The sequence below is a fragment of the Natator depressus genome, chromosome 11 (genome assembly GCF_965152275.1).
Source record: "Natator depressus isolate rNatDep1 chromosome 11, rNatDep2.hap1, whole genome shotgun sequence".
Classification (NCBI taxonomy): Eukaryota; Metazoa; Chordata; order Testudines; family Cheloniidae; genus Natator; species Natator depressus.
The window spans coordinates 3,293,389-3,317,214 of record NC_134244.1 but is presented as its reverse complement, the minus strand read 5'-3'; the positions used below and the strand labels follow the sequence as shown (position 1 = coordinate 3,317,214).

At 55.1% G+C, this 23,826-nt stretch overlaps 1 protein-coding gene across 3 annotated transcripts in view; it reads right to left on the bottom strand.

The window, feature by feature from the left end:
• Window positions 1-3,478: 3,478 nt before the first annotated feature.
• Window positions 3,479-23,826, bottom strand: part of TNS1 (tensin 1) — a 273,763-nt gene continuing 253,415 nt past the window's right edge. For all 3 annotated transcript variants that reach the window (XM_074967030.1, XM_074967029.1, XM_074967031.1), the window contains 10 exons: window positions 21,241-22,109; window positions 18,917-19,003; window positions 14,169-14,300; window positions 13,251-13,343; window positions 12,421-12,498; window positions 11,549-11,620; window positions 9,895-10,063; window positions 8,449-8,517; window positions 6,844-6,876; window positions 3,479-4,057 (listed from right to left, as the gene is read on the bottom strand). In XM_074967030.1, the coding sequence (XP_074823131.1) occupies window positions 3,913-4,057; window positions 6,844-6,876; window positions 8,449-8,517; window positions 9,895-10,063; window positions 11,549-11,620; window positions 12,421-12,498; window positions 13,251-13,343; window positions 14,169-14,300; window positions 18,917-19,003; window positions 21,241-22,109 (1,747 nt within the window). In that variant the 3' untranslated portion in view covers window positions 3,479-3,912. The remainder of the gene's footprint in view (window positions 4,058-6,843; window positions 6,877-8,448; window positions 8,518-9,894; window positions 10,064-11,548; window positions 11,621-12,420; window positions 12,499-13,250; window positions 13,344-14,168; window positions 14,301-18,916; window positions 19,004-21,240; window positions 22,110-23,826) is intronic.

Sequence of the window (23,826 nt, the reverse complement as noted above, 5' to 3'; positions counted from 1 at the left end):
AGGAAAGAAAAATTTAAACCTTGTCCGGTAAAGCCAGGTTTTTGCCTGGCTTAGCAGCTTCACAGATATCAGTGGAACAGCTCCGATTTACACAAGCTGATGGTCTGTCTCGGGAAATCAGGGATGACAGAAAGAAGTTACCCATAAAATGTACTTTTTAAAAAAAATAGCTCTTCAATTGAAGCTGGAAAACGCCTGCCTATGTCATTTGCAAGATGATTAGCTTTGTGTTAAAAATATAATCAATGGTGATTTTAGCGTTAGAGATTCTGACCCCGTCTAAATCTTTCGTCTTCAGCTCGTGAGTTAGCAATGAGCCGTTGCCGGCCACGGCTGGAAGCAAGGGTTTGGTTGTTATCGGGGATCTGCTGTGATTGCTTTATAGATGAGATTGCTGGATGCCTTAATATGGGTTCATTTTATGGGGGGAAAATATGCATTTAAGGCTCAAGCCCCAATTCCCGGGGCAGGACAGCAGATTAAAACAAAAATAATAAAATTAGCTTTAGCTGTGAGAAAAATGAAGTCTGAAAAATAGAGACTTTCAAAAAATATACCTTTATATATTTAAATATCTATAAACACAGTGTTTGTCTAATTGGTTAATGGCAGGGTGAGAAGGTTACAAGTGAGGGGGTTCCTCGTGCTTGAATTTTGCAGAAGGAGGGAATTTCTTTTTAACAACTTAAAATAAAAATATCTCAACGTGCTATACGATGGGGTGGGCTGGAACACAGGGCCCTGGTGGACGTCGTAAAGTGACCCCTCCCACCCCATCCCAGTACCAGTCTCCCAACACCTCCCTGACTCAAATCTAACCTTCCTACGGTATCCAGAAACGAAAGAGCCCTCCACACACTCATGCAGCTGTGGCCCTCACACACACACACTCGCACACATCCGCGCACGCCGCCAACCCTTGCGTCACTTGGCAACGGTTTCAAACTCACACGCCTCTCATGCTAATTTGCTCCAGGCGCTAGCAAATGTCCATGTTCAACAGGGAAAGGGGGCAGGGGTTAGAGGTGGGGGACCAATCATACGCATTGCACCTTGGGGGCGGTGTCTAAAGGGACACTGCACTCTCTTGGATCCTTGCCCATGTCACTAGTATAACCGAAATAAACCATGTTTGTCTGTTACACTCTATTATGAGTTATACGTACAAGAGTCTATATGGGGATGGGGGGCCGTATATAAGGGAGGAGATAAGATACACAGAAAGCAATATGGCAAAAAAATAAATATTTTTGTGTAAATTTAACCCCTTTTAAAAATTTGATTAGCTTACAGTATTTTTCAGTATATTTCATATATATATTATATATATCAGGACACTGCCTCTGTATGAGAGAGCGGAGTGCTCTGGGGGAATCCAGGTGGTTGCAATATTTTAGCTGGTTTATAGTTCTCGGGTGTTTTTTGGTTTTATTAACAGACAGCCTGTATCACATAACCTTGCACTGAAATGTGGCACAAACAAGGAAAGGCCTATCTCTCCTGCTTCCTGATTTCCCCCTCCCCTAACACCTCTGACCATATCTGAGTGATTCAAGCTGGTTACGGCATTTTCCGAAAGCCCCAGAAAGGTGCTTGGGAGATTGGCTGTCAATGCAAATTTGTAGGGTTCCCCAGAGCTGGGCGCAAGCTGTAGATCAGATCTGGGTTTGGAACGCCTCCAGAAGTGGGGAGTGTTTGGGCCGGGGGCTGTTCATAGCTTGGGTCTCAGCTCTAGCTTGAACTAAGCATTAAAAAAAGAAAAATAGACCCATAAGATTTACCACACAGGAAGAACGTGCTGGCCCGTCCAATCTGCTATCCTGCCACAGGGATTGGCCAATATCAGCTGTGTCAGAGGAAGGGGTAAAACCTGCATAATTTTACCTGGCCAAATACACAACCATTCCCCAGGGAGAACGAAAAACATCTCTTAACTTCCTGGACTGTCCTCTGGTGGCTCCTATCTCAGCCGAGCTACACGGAGCCAGATATTAACCACAGATCGTCCCATGGGGCCCAGTGTGGAGTCAGAGAGAGGATACGAGCCCTGTATCTGTGGGCAATGCACGTTTTTTGCCGCACCATCTTGTTCCCTATGGAAAGGCCCAAGCAGAGAGGAGATCATGCAGGGATTTGCAAGGCTGGGAACTTTGCCTCATCTATCCACATTTGCAACACTAGTCGATATCTCTTGTGAGTTAGCATTTCAGTGCAAAGTCTGGGGCCTCTGGCCTTCTGAAGCAAAAGCAAAGCTTACGCCTACTGGGTTGTTACTAAACTACAATACATTCAGCACTCCAAGCCTCCACAGGGCAGAGCATCTGAGAACCAAATTCGGCCATGAGATCTCTTGGCTTTTGGATCAGCTGAGAGGATCATGCAGAGCCAAAGCTGCCTTTCTTTTAGTGGCCTCCAAAAATGCCTGAGTTTGCTTTATACTTATTTGCCTTTCGTGCAACCAAATGTCCATGCAATGAACAAATCGCCTGTACGTCTACAGAAGGAGTAGAGACCAGGCTCGACCAGACCTGTGTCCGCTTCCGGTATGTTAGTTTTTAAGAGAACATGTGACAGTCTGCAGGTGAAAATACAGGGTAAAGTACTGGTACTGCAGGTCCCAGTGTATATAGCCCAGAAGATCTTTCCGGAGAAGATGATCTTTGGAAAGCATGCTCCTGAATGCAGTTAGTGAAGGCAACCTGCTAAACAACTCTGTGTGTGTGTAAGAACTGCCTAGTGTGTATGCATCACCACCGCCCTGTACTGGATGGAATCAGAACTGCTCACCTGTGTGTCATAGATCCCATACTGCTAACCTTGGGTCCCCTTTCGCTCAAGTGGCCTAGGTCCTGTGCTTTTTGGAGCAGGAGGATCTGAGTTCTCTCTCTTCTGCTGCCAGGAAATCCTGAGGGGCTGTGGCGTGCAGCACAGAGACCAAAGGGAGTCGCTTGGGGGCTACAGGCTTATATATAAACCCCACTGCTGTGAATATACATGTATGACACATCCCCACACTCACTTCATATACACAGGAGTTGCAGACCTCAGAGCAGGGAAGGTTAAAAGGGATATTGACCATCCTTTGTTTTCCTGCTTGATCACTCGAGCACAGTGGTTTTCAACCTGTTTTCATTTGCGGACCCCTAAAAAATTTCAAATGGAGGTGCGGACCCCTTTGGAAATCTTAGACATAGTCTGCGGACCCCCTGCCCTTTGCCCCGGGGTCTGCGGAGCAGAGGTAGAAAACCACTGTTCTAGCACATAGGTCATGAGGCCAGAATGGACCACTGAGATCTAGTCTGACCTCTTGCGTAACACAGGCCAGAGATCTGCCCTGAATTCATTCCTGTTTGAACCAGAGCAGATCTCTTAGCAAAACATCTCATCTTGATTTGAAAATTGCCAGTGATGGAGAAAGCCCACCACAGCCCCTGGTGAGCTGTTTCAATGGGTAATTCCCCGGGGGCGGGGGGGGGGGGGGTGGTCCTGCAGACCTGCCTTTCATTCGATTGGTTAGCCATGGGTGTTGTTTAAAACAAGCAACTGACATTTGCAAACAGAGTTGTTGGTTTTCAAACGGCAGGGCCGCGAACGTTCCCACTTTGACCCGGGGTGAATTCGCCACTTGAAACCTCCCGCGAGGACGCTGATCCAAAAGCCAACCCAGTTCCACTCCTCCGACTCCTGGCCGTTGCGCTGGTCGCATTCCCTGCGTGGGGAAATGCGCTGACATCGCTTCCTTTAGTTTTGTTTTGTTACGCTTGGGTGAGGGTTTTTTTTCCTTCCACAATTCAGACCGTTTCCCCCCGATTCACTTCCCTCTCCCACAATGCACTTCCTCGCGCTCCTTCTCGGATCAACTCCAAGTCCTTCTCCAAAATTCAAGAGCAAGAACTACCCGTGTCCAGCGGCTCATCTCTTCTGGCCGGAGCCAAGCATGACCCTTGACACGAAATTGACAATGGCGGTGGCCGGCTGGTCAGGATCCAGCTCGGCGAAGAGGTGACAAATGTTGTCTGTTGTGCTTCCCTGCTTCCTGGCCACAAAGCCAAAGAGCCTGTTGGGTCACAAAGAGAGAATGCACATGAGAGAGCTGCAAGGAAGCAGAGATCATGAGACAACAGCATATATCCAGCAACGGGATATGGCTTGCCGGGGCAAGTGAAGGGATGGGGCAGCCCACATTAGAACATCTGGCCTATCTGGATGACAAGCCGCTAAACCACCCCCTCTAACTGGTGAGCCAACGTCCCAGCCTACACTTGATCACCCACGGGAGAGAACTGATGGCCGCTGCTCAGGATACGTGGACCATGCTTTGCACGGCAGTGGGGAACACACCCGAGCTGGTTCGGCACATGCATCCTCAGGGCCCATTCCGCTTCCACTGGTGCTGATGGAGTTTTTCCCGTCGACTCAGAGAGATCAGGCCTCAGTGGGAACATTTCCTTGCTTTCAGGCTGAGAAGTTCAAAGCCATCTGAAGGATTGGGTGCTCTACTCCCATTGGAATGAATGGGAAAGGGGGTCTATATCGCAGCCCACGTGTTTATCAATTCTTATGCAGGGCAGCGTGAGTCAGGAGTAAATCGGTGTCCAGAAGATCAGCGACACCACTGGCACAATTCAAATCCAATTCGGTTCAAATGGGGCCGGGGACATCGTCTGGGAAGCAGCTGTTGGGAAGGGGTAACACCCACGTGCTGAACGAGGCCTCAGAGCAACCTGCAGGACCCTGCATCGATAGCTTCTTAAGCAGCATGCTCCTGGGACACCACAAAAGTGGGTTTGGGGTTGTGGGGTCCAGCCTGGACCCAGATCTGAACTTCCCCCAAGCCCTTGGTCTGGGGTTTTGGTTTGTGCACTATAGTTGTCCCCAAAGGGACCGGAGTGGCCACAAGCTTGCCAGTGCGACTGTGTGAATCACTGACTATGGCTTCTCCTTTCCTTCTCCGTCCTCCAGCCTTGCCTTCTTCACTCTTCCTCCCACTCTCAGTGCTGCTCACACTTCTCTCTTCCCCTCCACCAGCCACTCTCTGCCGGGTCCTTGTGAGCTCAGGCCAAATCCCCAAAGATGCTGAGCCACGGGCAACACCCCTGAAAGCCAAGGGGAGCTGCAGATGGCTCCTTCCCTCTGAGGACACCATTCCTATGCATTGGTGCCCACCGTACCCATCGTCCCTTTAATGCCTGGGCGTGGCCTGTGCCAACCACCCGTCTGAGGCAGGCTGCATTTCAAGGAGAAAAGGCGGGTGACGCCCTGATCCTAGCAGCGAGGCGGTGATGGGCATGCTCTGCTTGGCAAGACCCTTGGGCTTTTTTAAACGTGACTATTCCATGAAGCAGACTACAAAATAATCACGTCCAGATGCTTCAAAGGACAAGAATATTTATTCCCCAGGGGACATCTTGTTCTCCTACGGCCACCCCAGACAGACATTGTCCTGGGTGCGCACTGCACATTCAGAACCTCTCCCAGGGATCGAGGTGGCCGATCGTGCGTTTCTATGGCGATTCATCTCCCCATACATGGAAGGGGAACGAAGGGTTTGTTAGTCTTGGAGAAGACGAGGGGCGGGAGGAGAAGGGGGATTGTCCGGTCCTGTTAAAATCTCCCTCCCCCTGTACAAACAAAATGTCCTTTTTAATTCCAACGTTAAAAGCCAGGTTATAAATATGGGATTGGAGGGGAACAGAATGTTAGCCAGCTCCCTGCCAGGTCATTTCTAATTAGAGAGCGAAAAATCCTAACAGCTGGGGATACTAATTAAAAGCCCTTCGCTAACACAATGACTAAAATTAGTGGAGCCTGGGCTCACTCGAATGGGGCTCAGCCGGCAGCTCTGTCCTCCTGTGGGCAACGTAGGGCAAAGGGCTAGTCAGCTTAGAAGTGGGAAGAGAAAAGCCAGATCCACACGGCTGCCCCTTCCCACTGCCCTCGTTCGCTTGGGGACGTGTGACGCTGGCCAGGCCTGGAGGAGGCGAGGGGTCTTTGCGGCTACCTGCAGACCTGCCATTCACACTGATGGGAGTGGTCAGGGACTGCATTGTCTAGCCAGTTTGGGATGGAGGAGCCTTATTAAGCCTGGGCAGGGTCTGGGGCAGGAATGTTTCCTATAGACCAGCCTCTTCAGCCAAACGAAGCTCTTTTCCTTGCCTCTCCTCCCCCCAAGAAAATTTCCACCAAGGGACACATGCCAACGGGACCCCACACCTCGGGGCATGTCCCGCTGGCCCCGCCGCAGGGAAATGGTCTCTTCCTGCGGCCTTTGTTTTTGTTGTTGGTTATTACAGTCTCAGGCTACAGCGGGAAATGTTTCCCAGCCGCGACGGGCAGCATCTGGCTATCACAGAAGAACATGCAAACGCTGGGGGAACCAGATTTGGGTGCATCTGCCTGCTGGGGGATGATGATACTGCCTGCAGTCCCGCCCAGCTCCAGAGGGGGCACTGCCGAGTCAGCATGTGCCCTGCCCCGCCCCCCGGAGCACCCTGGAGAACAAGTTGAGCATGGCACTCAAAACGTCCTGTCACGCCTTCCGGCAGCTGCCTCTCCCCTGCTCAACCAAGGCCAGAGACAGGAGCCGCTCGCATGCACCGGGCCCGTACCGGAAAGACAGAGCAAACTGTGATGCGTGCCCTTTGAGTCACCCTGTCGGGATGGCCGATTTGTTTGACAAAAGACACTTGAAGAAGCATCTATGCTTGGCAGGATTGATCTGGTCCGGTTTGCTGGCATGGAGCATTCACTCAGTGGGTGGCTCGTGGAGCCAACTCAAAACGCGAACGCAACCCAACGGTCAGAATGTGAACGGCAGCAAAGAATTTGATACATGGCACTTACTTTGCGGGACCTCCACCGTCTGATTTAGTCCATCTGCGGGGAGAAAAACAGCCCCAGGGAATTACCGCTCTTCTCACCAAGCACAATGGTACCAAACTCATTTGCTAGCATCACCGTTTCAGGCCAAGCACTAGCTGCGAAGTCACTGTCCAGGCCTGACTTTCAGAAGTTCTAATGAGGCCATGGGGGGCTGGGGAAACCTCTGAAAATAAGGGGGTAAGGCCCAGATCCTCAGAGGTATTTAGGCACCTAACTCCCCTAAACATAAAGTCACTCTAGTCCATTGATGTCTTGGAACTAGATATGAGCCTGTTTCTAAGATCTGCTTCTATGGACTGAGCCCCCTACAAGCGCTCCCACGCCCACGGGCAAATGCCCGCACCCAAACCATCTACTTTGCAGCACTGTTTTTATCAGAACCTGACCCTGTTAAGCAGAGACACCCAACAGGCTCCATCTGACTCCCCTGTTCCCCATTGAAAACAGATTCCCTTGCCCAGGAGCGAAGGCCAGCTGCTACAAAGATCATGCTCTACTGCCTAGATTAGGCGCATCATCCCAGGATTGCCTGGCTGTAGTATCTGGCAGTGACCATATCCTGCAGGGCCATCAACAGCAAAGAGGGAAGCACAAGGATATAATTGGATGCTTTTGGCCAGCATGAGCGGGGAGGGGTCTCAGCATACCAGTGTACTTCTCCCCTGACCCTTTATCTACACTGGGGATTTCCATAGGTGATCCCAGAGCTACACTGGTCTAACTCCCGAGAACAGGCGGGCAAAGCTGCTATAAACTCCCTTTGCACCCAGGCTGCTCACCCCAGTTTCAAGTAAGGAGTAAATTGCACCTATGCAAATTGCCGCTGATAGCCGATTCTCCGGTCTATGCTAGGCGTTCGGGCTGGTACAGCTACACCAGTGACTTATCAGTGCTGATAAGTGCAAAGTAAGGACATTGGAAATAATCATCTCAACTCTGCATGCAAAACGATGGGGTCTAAATGAGCTATTACCACTCAGGAAAGCTGGGTGTCAATGGGATTGGATACTTAACTCTAGCGTTTCCCACTCGCGAGCTCAAATTGACAATTGGGAAGGAATTTTCATAGGTTTTAAAGCCGGAAAGGACCATTACTTTCATCTGGCCTGGCTTCCGGCACAGCAAGGCCAAAAAACCTCTCTCAGGGATCCTGCATGCAGCCCAGAACTAGGCTAGAGCAAGAGAGACATCCAGTCTTGACTTAAAAAAACTCCCAGTAATGGAGAATCCACCGCGTCGTGAGGGATTTCCCTCCCGGGAGATATCGGCAAAGACCCGAGAGCAGGGGGATGTTGCCTTTCTCGGCAGCACAGAGCAGGAATGACCCGTCAGTTGGGTCAGTCGGTGTTGACAGATTGCCCCGCCGCTGCTCATTCTCCCAGGTGTTGGTGGCCCCTCCATGGCAGACTGCTGGCTGCCTCTGGATTTCAATGGGATATCATTTTTCCTCCTCAAAAGCAAGCTGGGCGTGGTTAGCGAAGGCATTGACCCACACACAGACCCAAGAGAGGGGGATTCTTTCTCCAACCCCATTCCCACTCAGGGATCTCTGGCTACGGCACTTACTTTCGTTCCTGGGGGTCCAGGTCGCAGTAGGTGACGGTGCTGAGGGGATAATGTCGTCTGAAGAACAATCTGAAACACAAGCAGAGGCCACGGTGAGCGCGTAAGATCAGCCTCTAGGCTCTGCATCCCGCCCGGAGCCCCGCCCCACCAGCTCTTCTCCCGCCACGTTTGCATCCTCCTGCCATGAGGTGCGTTAACGAGATGTTGCATCCTCATATGGCCCTGCAACCCCAGCAGGGGCTGAGGCAACGGCACCGGGTGAAAGCGGGACGTGGTGACTTTGCCTTGCCATGCCTGAAATAGGGAAGGGGGCAAGGTGCCTTTCGTTGTCCTGTTAGCTGACAGCCAGAGGTGGGTCAGACCTGAGCAAACTGGGCCCGTCCTGGGAGCATCCAGGTATGTGATGATCCTTCCAAGAGCCTGTTCCCCAGGCAGCAGTCTCCCAATTACAGCGGACTGAGCAGGGGTGAGGTCTCAGTTCCGGTCTGTAACTAGCCCTGAATGCCAGGCACTCGCTCCCCCGGTGCATGCACCCTTTCCAGCAGCAGGGGTCAGCGCAGCCAGGACTGGGGATCAAATCCTCCATCTCCCACGGCAGTACCGCACCTGCCACAGGGCCAGTACAGCACGGGCCTTTTTAAAAGATGAATAGCTCCAAACTCGCTCTTCAATACACACTCCGAAAAAGACAGCTGGACCCAAACCAAAACCCAGCACCTCTCCTGGGCTGGGAACTGAAATCAAGTCTGGATCGGACCCCGTTTCTCATGTAAATGAGTCTCCAGTCAGATCTGTTTCTGTCTTACCTCCATTTGGTCAGACAAAGAAACCCCGTCTCCCTCAGGAAGGCTCCCGAGAGTTGTGGTTAAATGGCCACAGCAGCTGTATCCCACCCCCAGCCCAGCTGTCCCCCCACTGCAGGAATCTATGGTACTTACCTGACCCCCTGCTCCCATGGTGTCTGAATGTCTCCTACGCCCATAGGAGATGGGACAGTGCACCCACTCCCCCTTGTACCAAGTGGGAGCTGAGACACTGAGAGTAACGGACTTGCCCAAGGTCACATACGGAGCCTGGCAAAGACGGGAATTGAACCTGAGCTTCCCAAGTCCCTGACTTGCACCCTAACCATTGGGCAATGCTTCCTCCCCAGTCCTCAGCTCCTTCCCAGATCCCGGCTATTCTTCCCAGGCCTCCGGTCCGGCCCTCCCCTGACAGCCTGTTCTGGGGGCTCTTCCAGCGTGACACCAACCTCACCGTGGATTTACGTCCACAGAAGCTGCCGGGTTCGGAGGGCAAATTCCTGCAGGGGTGGCCAGCCGCCGCCCTACCTGTTCACCCAGCCCCTCCGCAGCTCATTCCGTGGTGACCTCTGTGTGCTCCATGCCTGGGCACCCCCATGTGACAAGGCCCCCCGCGGGAGCTGGGCCCAGGCGGGGCTCTTACTTTCTCTGGTTGTCCGTCAAGGTGATCCCCTGTGCGGAGACTTTGAAGTGCACGATGATGGCTGTGGGCGTGGGTGCCAGGGCCAGCGTCTCGCTGATGGCTTTGGCGATGGCCTGTGGGCCCGTCAGCGACTCCATCTCCACCGAGTTGATGAAGATCACGTTACAGGCTGGAAGGGAAACACGGCGGGCGTGAAGGGAAGGGGTGCAAATGTCACCGACGGGCCGGGCACCCACGCGAGGGCCAGCTCACGCTCGGCTATTGTCCTCCACCTCGGGAAGCTACGGCGGGGAGGCTGGAGAGGGTGCAGAATGTCGGCTCTCTTGTCTCGAGACCCCCCGCTTCCAGTCCCCAGCTCAGATCACGGGGGAATGTGACATTTGTGGCTTGGGGCCTGGTTGAGCACATCCCAAACCCAAACACACTGCCTCTCGGCAGTGCCCAGGGCTGGACAAGAAACAGGGAGTGTGGGGGGCTGCGGGTCAAGATCGAGGGGCATCGGCAGAGCTCTTTCCATGGGGAATCTTCAGGTAGGGTAGCAGCGGGCTGTGGGTCAAAGCGAGGGGCACGGCAGAGCTGGGGGTGGCGGTGTGGGGGAGTCCAGGATGGGCTGAGGGTCAGGACTGAGGCAGAGCTATGAGGGGGGGAACCCAGGCTGAGATACCAGCAGGCTCTGGGGCGTCCGCAGAGCCCTGCCTGGGGAGAACCCAGGACTGGAAAACAGGGAGGGCTGCGAGCTGGGATCGAGGGGCCTCGGAAAAGCTGAGTGTGTCCCCGCGGGGAGCCCAGAACAGGAATAGCAGGGGTGGCTGCTGGTCAGGCTTGAGGGTCCGCAGCAGGGTCCTTTATACAAAACCCCACGGCCAAGCAGCCCCAGGCTTTGCAGGAGATTTGAAATCAAGCTCTGGATCCCAGTGCCGGGGCTGGGGCCCATCTCTAACGATGAGGAGCAGCTTTTTGGAACCGCTCCTCACAGTCACTCATGGAGCCTCACAGCCCCACCTGGAAGGGAAACAGCCTTATTCCCCAGACACTGAGAGGGGAAGCTGCACAGCCAGGCAGTGGCAAAACTGGGAGCAGAACCCAGGAGTCCTGGCACCCCATGCCCTGCTTTAACTATTAGACCATGTTCCTTCATTGAGCTAGGAAAGGAACCCAGGAGTCCTAGCTGCCAGGCCGTACTCTGATCACCAGACCACCCTCCCACCCAGTATATTTGAGCATCGCCTACGTTCAGCGTGACGTTGAGAGAAGCCAAGCCCCAGCTATGCAATTCCAGCATGGCCCCTGCCCTTCCACTGGGGGCGGGGGCAGAGGTTTGCAAGCCCTCCCTGTCTGAATCTTTCTTAACCTAAAAGAACGCCTGTGAGCTGCCTCGTCGGTGCAGCTGCAGGGGCCAGCGTGGCACGGCTGTCCGGTTGGACCCCAGGGCTCCCCCAGGGGCTCTAAGCGCCCCCCCACCGCACGCTTTCGAAGCCTCCGCGCTCTGCCTGCACCTCCGAGGGCGAGCGAAGTGCGTCCGGGGCACACAGCGGGTGAAGTGGAGGAGGCAGCGGTGGAGAACGCCAGCGGAAAGGCGGCCCGATGCAGACGGAGCTCCCTGCCGCACGCATGCCGCGCCTGCCACGCTCCCCGCCACGTCCCGGCCACTCACCGGCTCCCTGCTTGAGCAGGTCTGTCGCCGAGTTGGCGGCTGAGGTTGCCTCTTTCGGTTTGTCCGTGGGATCTAAAAAAAACCGGGGAGAGGAAGGACAGTGACTCCTCCACCACTGGCGGTCTGGGAATACACGCTGGGGCTCCTACGGCCGGGATCTGCGGGGGCGATCGTGTGATGGAGGAACAATGTCACTGAGGAGCCGTACGCACTGCGCTGGTCTCCATGGGAATCTCTACAGAGATACACCCGAATCGGATGCCCTCTCAGTCTAAGTCATTACGTCGTGTTTGGGGTGCGGATCAGAACTTTCCCAGGGGCTGGGGGAGTTTGGATCCGGGGGGCTGAGGGATCTGATCCCAAAGAGGGATTGTAAGCTCTTTTTGTTCTGGCATTGTACCGCGTCAAGAACAATGGGGTCCTGGCCATAGAATCCTAGAGGCACAGGCCCATAGGGTTAGGAGGGGCCACCATGGTCATCTGGCCTAACCCCCTGCCAAGATGCAGGATTTGTTCTGGCTTAACCATCCATCCATTACCCTAGGGCCTAGGAGCTGCAGTCGTGGTCCAGGATTCCTCCTAGGCCCCGTGGTAACCCAAATAATACTAATGAGACGGACGGGTCCTGAACATACTACTTGACACACATGGCTTCTGCCAGGGGACAATGACTGCTGGGCTTGGGTAAGTAAGCCTGGCAGATAAGTAAAGAAGGAACCGAATTCGGAACATCTCCGGGGTCAGACACAGTGTTAGGGATGGGATCTTATAAAGCTTTCCAGTTCCGCCCTGCGGTGCTGAGCAAGGGGAAAAATCCATCCAGCCCCAGCCCCCGGTGCATCCCCCATGCTCCATGTCCTTGTGCCTCCTACCTTGGTCGGGAATGACCAGCTTGCAGGGCAAGGCCAGCGGGATGATGGAGTGCTGGTACACCAGAGCAGACAGGCATCCTGGGGAGAGAGCCCGGCAGGGAACACCGTCAGTCTAACGCTGAGGCATTGACACAGCCTGCATTAGAGTGGGGACGTTCCTTCCCCATCAGCTAACAAGCCATCTGCTAGCTTCCCCACCTGCTCGCTTTGGCCCCGACTCGGATCCCCACAGTCATGAGCAGCCCCGGTGACTTCACTGGCACTGCTTGAGTAAGGGGGATACTCAGGGAACCAGACCAGCTCTGTGCTTTCCAGTGTCTCCCACCACCCCATGTCCTGGAGTTCACTGTCGTCCCTTTACATAGCAAGCTCTTTGGGGCCTTGTTCTCCCTCCTTTCGGTAGGAGCCAGACATTTGCACACCCCAAGCACAGGGGATAGGGCTGCCAACCCTCGAGGATTGTCCTGGAGTCTCCAGGAATTAAAGCTTAACCTTGAATTAAAGAGTAGAAACCTCCAGGAATATGTCCAACCAAAACTGGCCACCCTAACAGAGGACCCAGCTTTATTGTCATTCCTGGATGTCTGGTTGCCAAACTCCTGGTTAGCTTGTGTTGGTGTTTGGGGGGGGGGGGTGACCGCGCTTGTGTGTCAGTGTTAGGGAGGTGCTTTTTGGCCTCTGTTCCAAATGCCCACAGGATACCCCAAATCCAATCATGCCTGTGGTGATTCCTACCAATGCCGCTTACTCCCCACAAGGGGGCGTCGCTGCCACAGGGCACTGAATGGTCCTAGGGCTGAATAAGGGAGGGGAGGGTCATTGCCACTTACCAAAGTTGGGCTCGTTGGGGCATCCTTTTAGCTTCACCCCCCGCGGGCTGGTCTCGATCAGGAAGTGCCTCACCAGCTCATTGGTTATATCTCCTGGGGGGAGAGAGGACGACGTCACTCCAGGCTCCCGGCCCCTCCTGAAACCAACCCCCTTGTGCTCCCTAGGACAGCGGGCTCTGGAGTGGCCTGGCCCCTTAGGGTGAACATCCCTCCTGCCCGCCCCACCCCTCAGTGCACGCCGGGTGATCCAGGCCCCAGGCTCTGGGGGAGCGAGAGCAGAGTCCAAGAGCCAGCTGCCCTGGGCTTTGCTTTCCCCGTGGGTGAGCAGAGGGAGCAGTGCAGCTAAGGAATCCCAGCTGGTGCAGCTCGGCCGGAGAGAGCGTCAGCAGCCAGCCGGGGGCCTCCTTTCAAATCCCCCCCACAGGCTGCATGAAAGAGGCAGGTTCTGAGCTCCAGGCCCCAGTGGCGTACACCTGGGCTAACTCCACTGACGTCACTGGGGTCACTCCAGTTTGCACTGGGGTAGGTGGGAGGGGAGCCCGGTCCACCGAACACTATTCTAGACAGCTAGGCTACAGCCCAGGGGCACTTGGGACCAGACACTTCATCCCCAGTGCAGAGAGGGCAGCAGCAGAGAGAAAGGGGACCCACGCCCCTGGGCTCTTTGCCGACAAGGACACAGAGACATGCTTTGCCGGCAACCCCCGGCCTGGATCTAAGCTCCCAGAACTCAGTGGAAAGGCTCCCACGGGCTAGCCGAGAGCTAAACGCCCTGCATCCCAGGCGGGTTCCTGCTGCCTCAGCACATACCCAGCTGCACTCCACTGCCCCGAGCGGCCCCGTGCTCAGCCAGCAGAACAATGGGGGGGAAGTACCGTGCGCTCCCGGGGGCTGGCGCGCGGGGGTGGACGACAATACCTTTCTTGTTCTGCTGCAGGATGGTTGGAGGCGGAGAGGCTACTTTCATGGCCAGCCCGTAGGCTCCCCGGAAGGAGTGACTGTCTCGGACAATGAAGGCTCCGGGCTCCCTGTCCTTCAGTAGCGTGATGGCTGGGACGGGAGAGGAGCACAGGAGTCAGGACACGCAATGAGGCAGCTACCGCGCCTCTGAGCACGGAGCAGCTGCCCCAGGAAAGGCAGAATGCTACACTGGGCGAGTTATGCAGGGTAGCTGTAGCCGTGGTGGTCTCAGGACATGAGAGAGACAAGATGGGGGAGGTAATATCTTTCATTGGACCAACCACAACTCAGACTCAAGGGGGACCCCATCCTGAAAGAAATCTTTCCTGGACCCCCACTTCTGACCTTCAAACAACCCTCCAACCTCTCCACGCTCATCGTCAGAAGCAAGCTCCCCACAGACCAGGGCACCCCAACCCAAATGGCACCAGACCCTGCCGGAACAGCAGGTACAAAATCCCCAGGCATAAAACTGATCGACACCCCCCCACAATAGGCCTTTCAAGATCCATGGGTCCTACACATGCCTAGCACATGTGCTGCACCCCACCCAGTGCACGGCAAGACAATCACTGCGCTCTTGAATGAACTCACACAGGAAAATGCTATAAAAGACCAAAACACCCTGTCACCTGCGGGAGAACATCGCTCTCGATCTGACCTCTCCATCCTCGAAGGAAACCTCCACAACACTTTCAAAAGACAAGCCTGCGATCTTCAATTCATAACTCTGCTAGACACTAAAATTCATGGACTGAACAGAGGTGCTGGATTAGTGGTTTATTACAACAATCCGTAACCCACTAGCCCCCCTTTTATGTCCTATGACTGCAGGGGTGTTAACGGGCCACTCTACCTTGAATGGTCCCTTACAATATGTGCTAACTACATATGCTAAACTATCTGTTCCACCTTGCATTTAGCTGCGAGGCTCCAGTACCCTTCCCTGCCTGGCTGGAAAGCTTGTCTCTCTCTCCAACAGAAGCTGATCCAATAAAAGATATCACCTCCCCACCTTGTCTCTACAATGGGCGAGGCACAGACTTGGGAGGCTCAAACCTGTCCTCTCCTTTGGACCCGTCACTTGATTTCTCAGACACGGCTGCCAAACATTAAGCATCCCCCTCCCCCCATCCCTCTCTGTAGTAAGTGGTGACCATCACCGTAGTATCTTGGCACCTGCAGAGGTGTTATTCTTATTTATTATTGATATTTACTCTAGCACCTAGGTGCCTGCGTCCTGGCCAGGACCCCAGTGTGCTTGGTGCGGTACAAACAGAACAAAAATTTGGCACCTGCTTCCAAGCCAAGCATAAGACAAGAGACAACAGCTGGGGCCAAGCAAAGGGTGAGGGGGACAAGGCCACAGGCAGACAGTCTGGTCGGCAGGATGGGCAGCGGTCGCAGCACTCCAGCGGTCGCAGTCCAAACGTCGGCCCTGCGTGTGCCTATTACAGAGATGGGCTCCTAGCGTTACCATCCCCCAAGATCTGACAATGTGGCCTCAGCCCTCTTTGTGCCTCAGTTTCTCCTTGTAAAAAGGAGATCATAAGAATCACCTACTGACCTCCTGGGGCCAATGGGCTGTGAGATCTGGTACCCTTTGAGCGCGTTAACTACTGCCACCAGGGAGTGCTTTAGAAATGTTACTATGCTCAAATAAATTGGTTAGTCTCTAAGGTGCCACAAGTACTCCTTTTCTTTTAGCTGCTAATGAATTTCACCTCCCAGTGAGGTTAGTAGCATGATCATTTTCCATTCTGCAGAGAAGGGGAACTGGGAAACAACATCACCAGCCCCGGGTCGCACGTAGGGAGTCAGGGATAGAACCCAGGTGCCCTGACTCCCAGCCCCCTCTCCGAGATCACCTCCCATTTATCTCAATGGGGATATTGTCCTTTGCGTAATCAGCCAAGGGGGGCGGGGAAGGAACAACAGAGAGAAAGAGGCAATAAAGGTGGTTCTGGGCCAGATGGTGGGGCTGAGGGGTTTGGGCTCCCGCACGTCAATGGAACCGGCATTAGGGAAGGGCAAAGTGAACCTGTCGGTGGCCTGGCAGCTGGTGTGTTGTGGCTGCTACTTCTTATAATTGTCAGGTCAGACTAGAGGATCCCAATGGCCTGCTTTGGCTTTAAAATGCACCCATCTAGTCATCTCCCTGTGCCTTGTGACACCCCAGTCCCTGGCCTGTATGTCCCTGGGACCTCTCATCGCATACTCAGATTGTCTTTGGGACAGGGATTGCCATTCATCATACACCTGGACAGAGCCTAGCAATATGGGGGCCTGGATCCTGGACGGGGGTGTCTGGGCACTGCCACAATACAGCTCAGCAGGGGTAATTAACACTCCAAGATCGCTGCCATGTCACAGGAGTCCTGCCCTGGCGTAAGGAGGCGCTGAGCTCTCCCAAGGGGGATCGGAAGGGACCGAGCAAATGCACCGACACACAGACAGTGTCTTTTTATCCCAGCCAGCAGCCTAACCCAGTGGTTCTCAACCAGGGGCATGTGTACCCGTGGGGGTAGGCAGAGGTCTGCTGGGGGTACATCAACTCCTCTAGATATTTGCCTACTTGTACAATAGGCTACAGAAAAAGCACTAGCGAAGTCAGGACAAATTAAAATTCCATACAGACGACGACTTGTTTATACTGCTCTATATACCATACGCTGAAATATCAGTACAATATTTATATTCCAACGGATTTATTTTGTAACTATATGGTAAAAATGAGAAAGGCAGCCATTTGTCAGTAACAGTGTGGCTGGAACACGTTTGTATTTTTATGGCTGATTTTGTAAGCAAGTAGGTTTTAAGTGAGGTGAAACTTGGGGTACGCAAGACAAATCAGCCTCCTGAAAGGGGGACAGTGGTCTGGAAAGGTTGAGAGCCCCTGGCCTAACTCTTCCTCCAGGCAGACTGTGAGCCTGGGGTGCATTGCAGCTTCCAACGCACCAGCAGGCTGCAAGATGGACCTGGCCCTGAAGAGCTGAAATTTGCATCCAGAGACAAACTTTTGTAGCTTCACCTTATTCAAGGTCCCTCCTGCCGGCTTCCCCATCATCTTCTCCTGTGTATCTTAGGTGCTTAGCTGGCCCCCTCAGCAGAGTATCTGAGCACCTGACAGTCTTTACCATATTTATCCTCACAACCCCTGTGATGTAGGGCAGTGCCAATGTACAGATGGGAAACTGAGGCACACACACAATAAGGCCCATGTAGGTATGTAGGCAGCACTGTGCTCAGTGTTGCGATGCCTAACTGACTTAGGAACCTACACCTCATTTTCAAAAGGGATTTAGGCACTTACAAGCCTAAATCAGATTGATGGGCAGTAGGATTTAGGCTCCTAAGGGCCTAAATCCCTTTTGAAAACGAGACAAGCAGCAATGGGCTTAATCTGCAGCAAGGGACAGTTAGGTTAGTTACTAGGAAGAACTTTCTCAGGATGAGGGTGGTTCAGAATCGGCTTCCTAGGGCGGTTGTGGGAACTCTGTCAATGGAGGTTTTTAAGACCAAGTTAGACAAACCCCTGTCAGAGATGGTCGAGGTCTCCTTGGTCCTGCTGTGGGCAGGGCTTGATGACCTCTCAAGGACCCTTCCCCTCTCCAGGTCTAGGATTCGATGACTTGTCCAAGGTCACACAGAATGTCTGTGGCACAGCAAGGAATTGAACCTGGGGTTTCCTGGGGCCGAGAGTAGGGTCCAAACCATCCTTCCTCTCTCCCATTACCTGCCACCTACCCACAACCTTTCCCCCAGGAGCCACTTCCTCAGACAGCCCCATTGTCTCCTCTTGCCTGAGCCTCCAGCAGAGGTTTCCTTGGGAACGGGTCTGGGATAGACTGTGGGGTCAGTTCTCGGCTGCAAGGAGCGGCTCTCAGAGGAGCCGGGAGGGGAGATTCCTAACCAAGTGCAAACACTGGCAACATTGCCAGCAGGAACAGAGACAAGCCCTGGCCAGGTTGCTATCCCTCTGCAGGGACTAGCTCTCGGTAGCTCTCGGACTGGCGTCCCTCTGTCATGCCAGTCGGGGGGGGTGCGGCAGGCTGGGTCGCAGCAATGTGGGGAGAATGCCCCCAAGCGAGTTAACAAACGAGCAGAGGGCTGAGACGGGTCGGGAACACGGCTCCAGCACTGCCAAGAGGATCGGTGATTGGCTGCTGGCAGAGAGGAGTGGAAGAGCGAAGCCCAAACACACGTGTGAGATCGGGAAGTGATTCCCCCTCAGGTCAGATTGGCAGGCACTTGGGGGAGGTGGGTTTCACCTTCTCTGCAGCATGGAGCGTGGATCTCCTGCTGGGGTCATCTGGGTGTATCTCACCAAATCCATTCCCTGTCATTGCCCCCGGTGCACTCGGGCCTGCCTGCTCTCTGCCTCTGGCACACAATGGGTCGGTCTCTTGCGGCTACTTGGGTCTAACCCAAGATCATCCCAAATGTCCAGAGTCACCCAAGCAGCCACAATGTGCAGATACAACCACCCTGGGCGGATGGGATCCCTGGAAAGAACCACAGCGCGATACAGACGCCCATCTACCAGGGACAGCCCAGGCCGGATCTGGCCATAACGCCAGGATGTGGGCAAAATGACCCAGGACCAGGATAACCCACATGGTTCTCAGAACCAGCACATGCATGCACACTGATTCCCAATTCCCATCCCCCCGGCTGCTGCTTTGTCACTGGGGCTGGCTACTCACCCTGCTCCCTGGAAATCTCCGGCTTGTACCAATACTTGGACGTGTCCTGGACAAATTTCACGTTGGCCCGTGTCTCGGGGCTGCTGTCTGAGAGAGGGGAAGGAGAGGAACAATCAAGGGAAGCATTCGAGACATGTTTATAGCCACTCCAGATTCACAATTCAGAGGGATCTCACGGTGCAGCCCTCCCAGAGAACAGGACAGGAACAGATGCTCTTACTGGTCTTGTTTAGCTGCATCTCTTTGAAAGTATAAATATCTTAACCTTCCTTTAACCCTTATAAATATCCTGACCCCACCACTAATTCAATCTGGAGATCACAAGGGCATCTCCTCTTCCCCGAGCCAGCAAACACTTACACATAGGCTTCAACTTTCTAAACCCGTTGATGTTGATGGGGATACTCATATGCTGAGAATTAAGCATGTGCTCAAGAGTTTGAAGGATCAGGGACATACGTGGGGTGATAGACCCAGGCTGGTTGGGTAGAGCAGAGTATCAAAAGGCAGATATACTGGCTACTGGATAAGCAGTTTTCTGTTCCCTGACCGACCAGAGCAGGGGCTGCTCCAGGCTAATGAGAACACCTGACTCCACTTAACCTGCAAAGAGTCAGGTGAGGCCATTAAGCTAATGTGACCACCTGACTCTAATTAAGGCTCCTCTGATACTATAAAAGGGCTCACTCTGGTCAGGTCAAAAAAAAGCCAGGGGGCCAGAGGAGAGGAAGTGTGGCTGAAGGGCTGGGTAGTGAAGACAACCTCAAGCCACTGGAAAGGGAGCCCTAAGGTAAGGATGAAGAAGGCGTTAAGAGAGAGAAGCAGGAGAGCTGTGCGGAAGTGGCCCAGGGAAATGTAGCAACTCTGGCAGTGAAAGGTCGGCTGCCGACAGCTGCTGCCATTCGGGTCCCTGGGCCGGAACCCGGAGTCGAGGGTGGGCCTGGGTTCCCCCCAACCCGCCACTACCGAAATACCTCCTGGGAGGGGAAAACAGGCCCCTGTCAGGGGTTGAGCAGTGAGCGCACCCTCCCTCCCCCCCCGGGCACATTGGAAAGTTGGCACCTGTCGCTCCAGCCCCGGAGTCGGCACCTATGCAAGGAGCCGCAGGTTAACTTCTGAAGAGCCGCATGCGACTCCGGAGCCCTGGTTGGCCCCCCCCCGGCCTAACCTGTCAGACGTGCCGAGACCGGACGGCTTATGACCTAGGGCACGCCGTGCTGGCCGTATAAATCCACAAGACCAGCTCTTAGCTGCACTGATTTCCGGGGAGCTACACTGGGCAACACCAGTTGAGGGGTCACCTGTGACAGGCGCAGTTCGAATCCTTTCAGACAGAGTATGATGAAGCAGACGGTGCCCCTTTACAAAAGCCTTCCCCAGAGAGTGCTGGATTCAGCTCCGCCCCGCAGGCGGCAGGGCAAAGGACTATATCCGACCGAGTTGCTTTGACCTCACGGCCTGCAGGCTGTTGTGTTTTTGACATCAACTGTGTGGTGGTTTTTCCTTTGATAGCTCTGTATTTTCCTGTTTTGATTCTGACCGCTAATTTTAGAAGAAGGAAAAGAGGGGGTGGACCTGGGCACCAGCGGTGACGCCTATATATATGTCTCCTGACGTAGGAAGCAAAGCAGATACGCGACCCCTACCGTTCCCAGCGGCTCTGCGAACTGTAGGGCACGTGCCTGCAGGAGGTTGCATTGCAGAGGACAGAATCGCAGAGCAGCGGTAGGCAGGACAGTAGCGCTGGGACCAGAGTAATAGCGGTCCTCAGGGGAAAGCCTAAAGGAGCGCAGCGAGCAGGAAATAATCTAGCCTCTGGAGGAGGAGGGTGCTGTGCAGATGCCCGGGGATAACAGTGGAGCGCGCCCATTCTGCGGATCACGGCACGTAATCTTAAGAGAGCGAGCAGTGTGCTGAGGGGCTGGCCAGGACCCTAAGTACATCGGACACCCTGCAGGGTCCCAACCCTAATGTACTTCCTCAGCTAACGGGAGCGCAGCCCGAGTGAGGACTGGGTGAGAACTGAGCCAGGACCTCAGGATTTATACCCAGGGTCCGACCCATTGCTAATGGCAGGTGCAAAGGAGGGGAAAGCCCAAGATCCATTTGATCATTCAGGGGAGGCCCTCTGGTGGGGGGAGAAGCCCTCAGGGGAGTCCGCTTTGAAGCAGGCTGTGAAGGACAGCGCGGTCTAGCTGGAGAGCACTTGGCCTTTGGAGAGAATGTGTCCTCCAGCACCATAGGCCCCCCCACCCCCTCCGGCCTGCCCCCAGGCACCTGCCCCACACTCTAAGGTTCCCGCGCCGCGATGGGCGAGCCCTTACCTGGCAGCGAGAGCTTGGAGAAGTCAGGCAGTGTGTGCGGGTACGCCACGCTGCTCCCACCGATGGGGCTGGACATGCCGCTGGAGACGGGCGAGGACATCTTGCCATTCACCGTGGCGTAGTTAGGCAGGCTGTTGGACCGCTCCCCGGCTGACATCCTCCTCTTCTCGGGCAGCACCGGCTGCGGCGGGGGGCTGCCCTGCCGGTAGGTGGCGGAGTCCGGGGAGGAGGACTGCGGGCTGCTCAAGCCGGGATAGTAGGCCGGGGACATGGGGAACGACGGAGTGGAGGGGGGCTGGTACCCCGAGGCGCTGCTCTGCCGGGACAGCGTGGGGCGCTGCTCCTCCGGGGTGGAATAGCCGTACATGATGTGCCTGTCCATGCTGGGGCTGCCGGCCACGCCGGGTGCACTGCCTCCCTTAGCGGCCTGGTGCCTAGCGAGGCTCGGGCTGCCCGGGGTCCCAGCCAGGTGGGTGCCCATGGGGTGCCTGCCCAGGCTGGGGCTCCCGGGAGCGGCTGCCATGCCAGGATTGAGTGCTCTTCGCCCGAAGCCGGGGCTCGGCGGCGTGTTGGTGGCCACCGTCCTGTGAAGGGTGTGGGGGCTCCCCGGCAGGACGTGAACACCCACCACGCTGACCTGGGGCTGCGGCCTCGTGTGGGCGTCTTGCTGCGCGCCGGCTCGGCCATCGGGGTACTCGGGGCTCACGTAGAGGGAGCCCGCGGGGCCCCCCTGGCTGAAGGACACCGGCGAGGCGTTTTGGTAGCTGCTGTGTGCTGATGGCGCCCGGAAGCTGGACTCGGCCGAGGGCCGCGGGGGCGTGGCGGTGCTGTGGCCACTGCTCTCGGACGGGTAGCTGCGGATCGACACCCTGGGAAAGGCAAGGGACGAGCTCAGCTCGCACTGCTCCATGCCAGGCTCACTGCTGCCTGAGTTAGTTATTGGCCTCCCTCTGGTGCACATCACCATACCCTCAGGGCAACTCGTGTAGGTCAGTCACCACGCCCCTGTGATTAGCCCACCTGAGGCACTGGGAAAGCAAGACCCAGATCCTTAAAGTCCCATTGATTTCAGTGGGAGTTAAGTGCGTCAATACCGTTGAGGATCTGGGTGTGAGCGACTTGCCCAAGGCCACCCAGGAAATCTGTGGCAGAGCCAGGAATCAAACCCAGACCTCCCAAGCCCCACTTCAGTGTCCGAGCCACAAGATCACCCTCCCTTTGCTGTGGAATTGGCTCCGTTGGGCCCCAGGGGCTTGTGCCAAGGCCCCATTTTCCAGCGTCCCAGCTTAGCATCTGCCCACACCAGACCTGCCTTCTGGAATACCCACCGGCTGGCTGGAAACACAGGTAGGCGCAAAGCAGCCATTTGCCAGCACGGCAGCCTAGGTGGGAAGCTTTGAAACTTTGTTCCTCTGTATCTAGCCTGAAAGCCCAGGTCTGCCCCTGCCCAACCCAGCAGCACTGTGCCATCTTGAGGCAACAGGAGGAACTTTGCAACCCAAAGGATCCTGCAGAGTGTTAGACAAATACATCACGATAGTACAAGTCAGAACCAGGTCCCCGAAGATTCAGGTCCCTAACTTCCACTGATGTCAGAGGGCGTTAGATGTCTGAATAGCTTTGAAAGCATCTCGAGAGCTCAGGCTCAGATCCTCAAAGGAGAGTGTGTTTCCTTCTAGCGATAGCACAGATAGGGAAACTGAGGCACGGAGCGGCCAAGTGACCTGGCCAGGTGACACAGTGACCCAGTTCTCCTGACTTCCATTCCCCCCAGCCCTGTCTACTGGATCATGCCGAAACAAACGATCGACAGCTAGACATAACACTGAAATGCAGCCATCCTGCCCCTCCGTCTACTGAACCTTCCCCTACAAGGGCAGGATGCTTCCGGCAGGGAGGCCGATGCCTACGTACCCCTGCTCTCTGACTCTGTCTCCGGTCGGCAAACAGCTCAGCCCGTGGAGGGAAGAGAGAGCAGAGGGGGCTGCTCTTCTGAGGCTATACGTGATGGGACTGATGCCCAGACGCCCTGGTGATGGTGACACCTTCCGAAGAAATTCATAATACCACGCAGCTCAGCAGGGATGACCGAACTGCAGAAGGAACTAGGGCAGGGGTGGGCAAATGTTTGGCCCGAGGGCCACATCAGGGCACGGACATTTTATGGCGGGCCATGAATGCTCACAAAATTGGGGTTGGCGTGTGGGAGGGGGTGAGGGCTCCGGCTGGAGGCACGGGCTCTGGGGTGGGGCCAGAAATGCGGGGTTCAGGGTGTGGGAGGGGACTCTGGGCTGGGGCAGGGGGTTGGGGCATGGAAGGGGGTGAGGGCTCTGGCAGGGGGTGCAGGTTCTGGGGTGGGTTGGGGATGAGGGGTTTGGGGTGTAGGAGGGTGCTCCGAGCTAGGCCAAGGGGTTCAGAGGGAGGGAGAGGGATCAGGGCTGGGGCTGTGGGTTGGGGTGCAGGAGGGGATCAGGAGTGCAGGCTCCGGGCTGTGCTTACCTCCTCAAGCAGGTCCTGGAAGCAGTGGCATGTCCCGCCTCCGGCTCCAGTGCGGAGGCGCAGCCAGACGGCTCTGCGCGCTGCCCC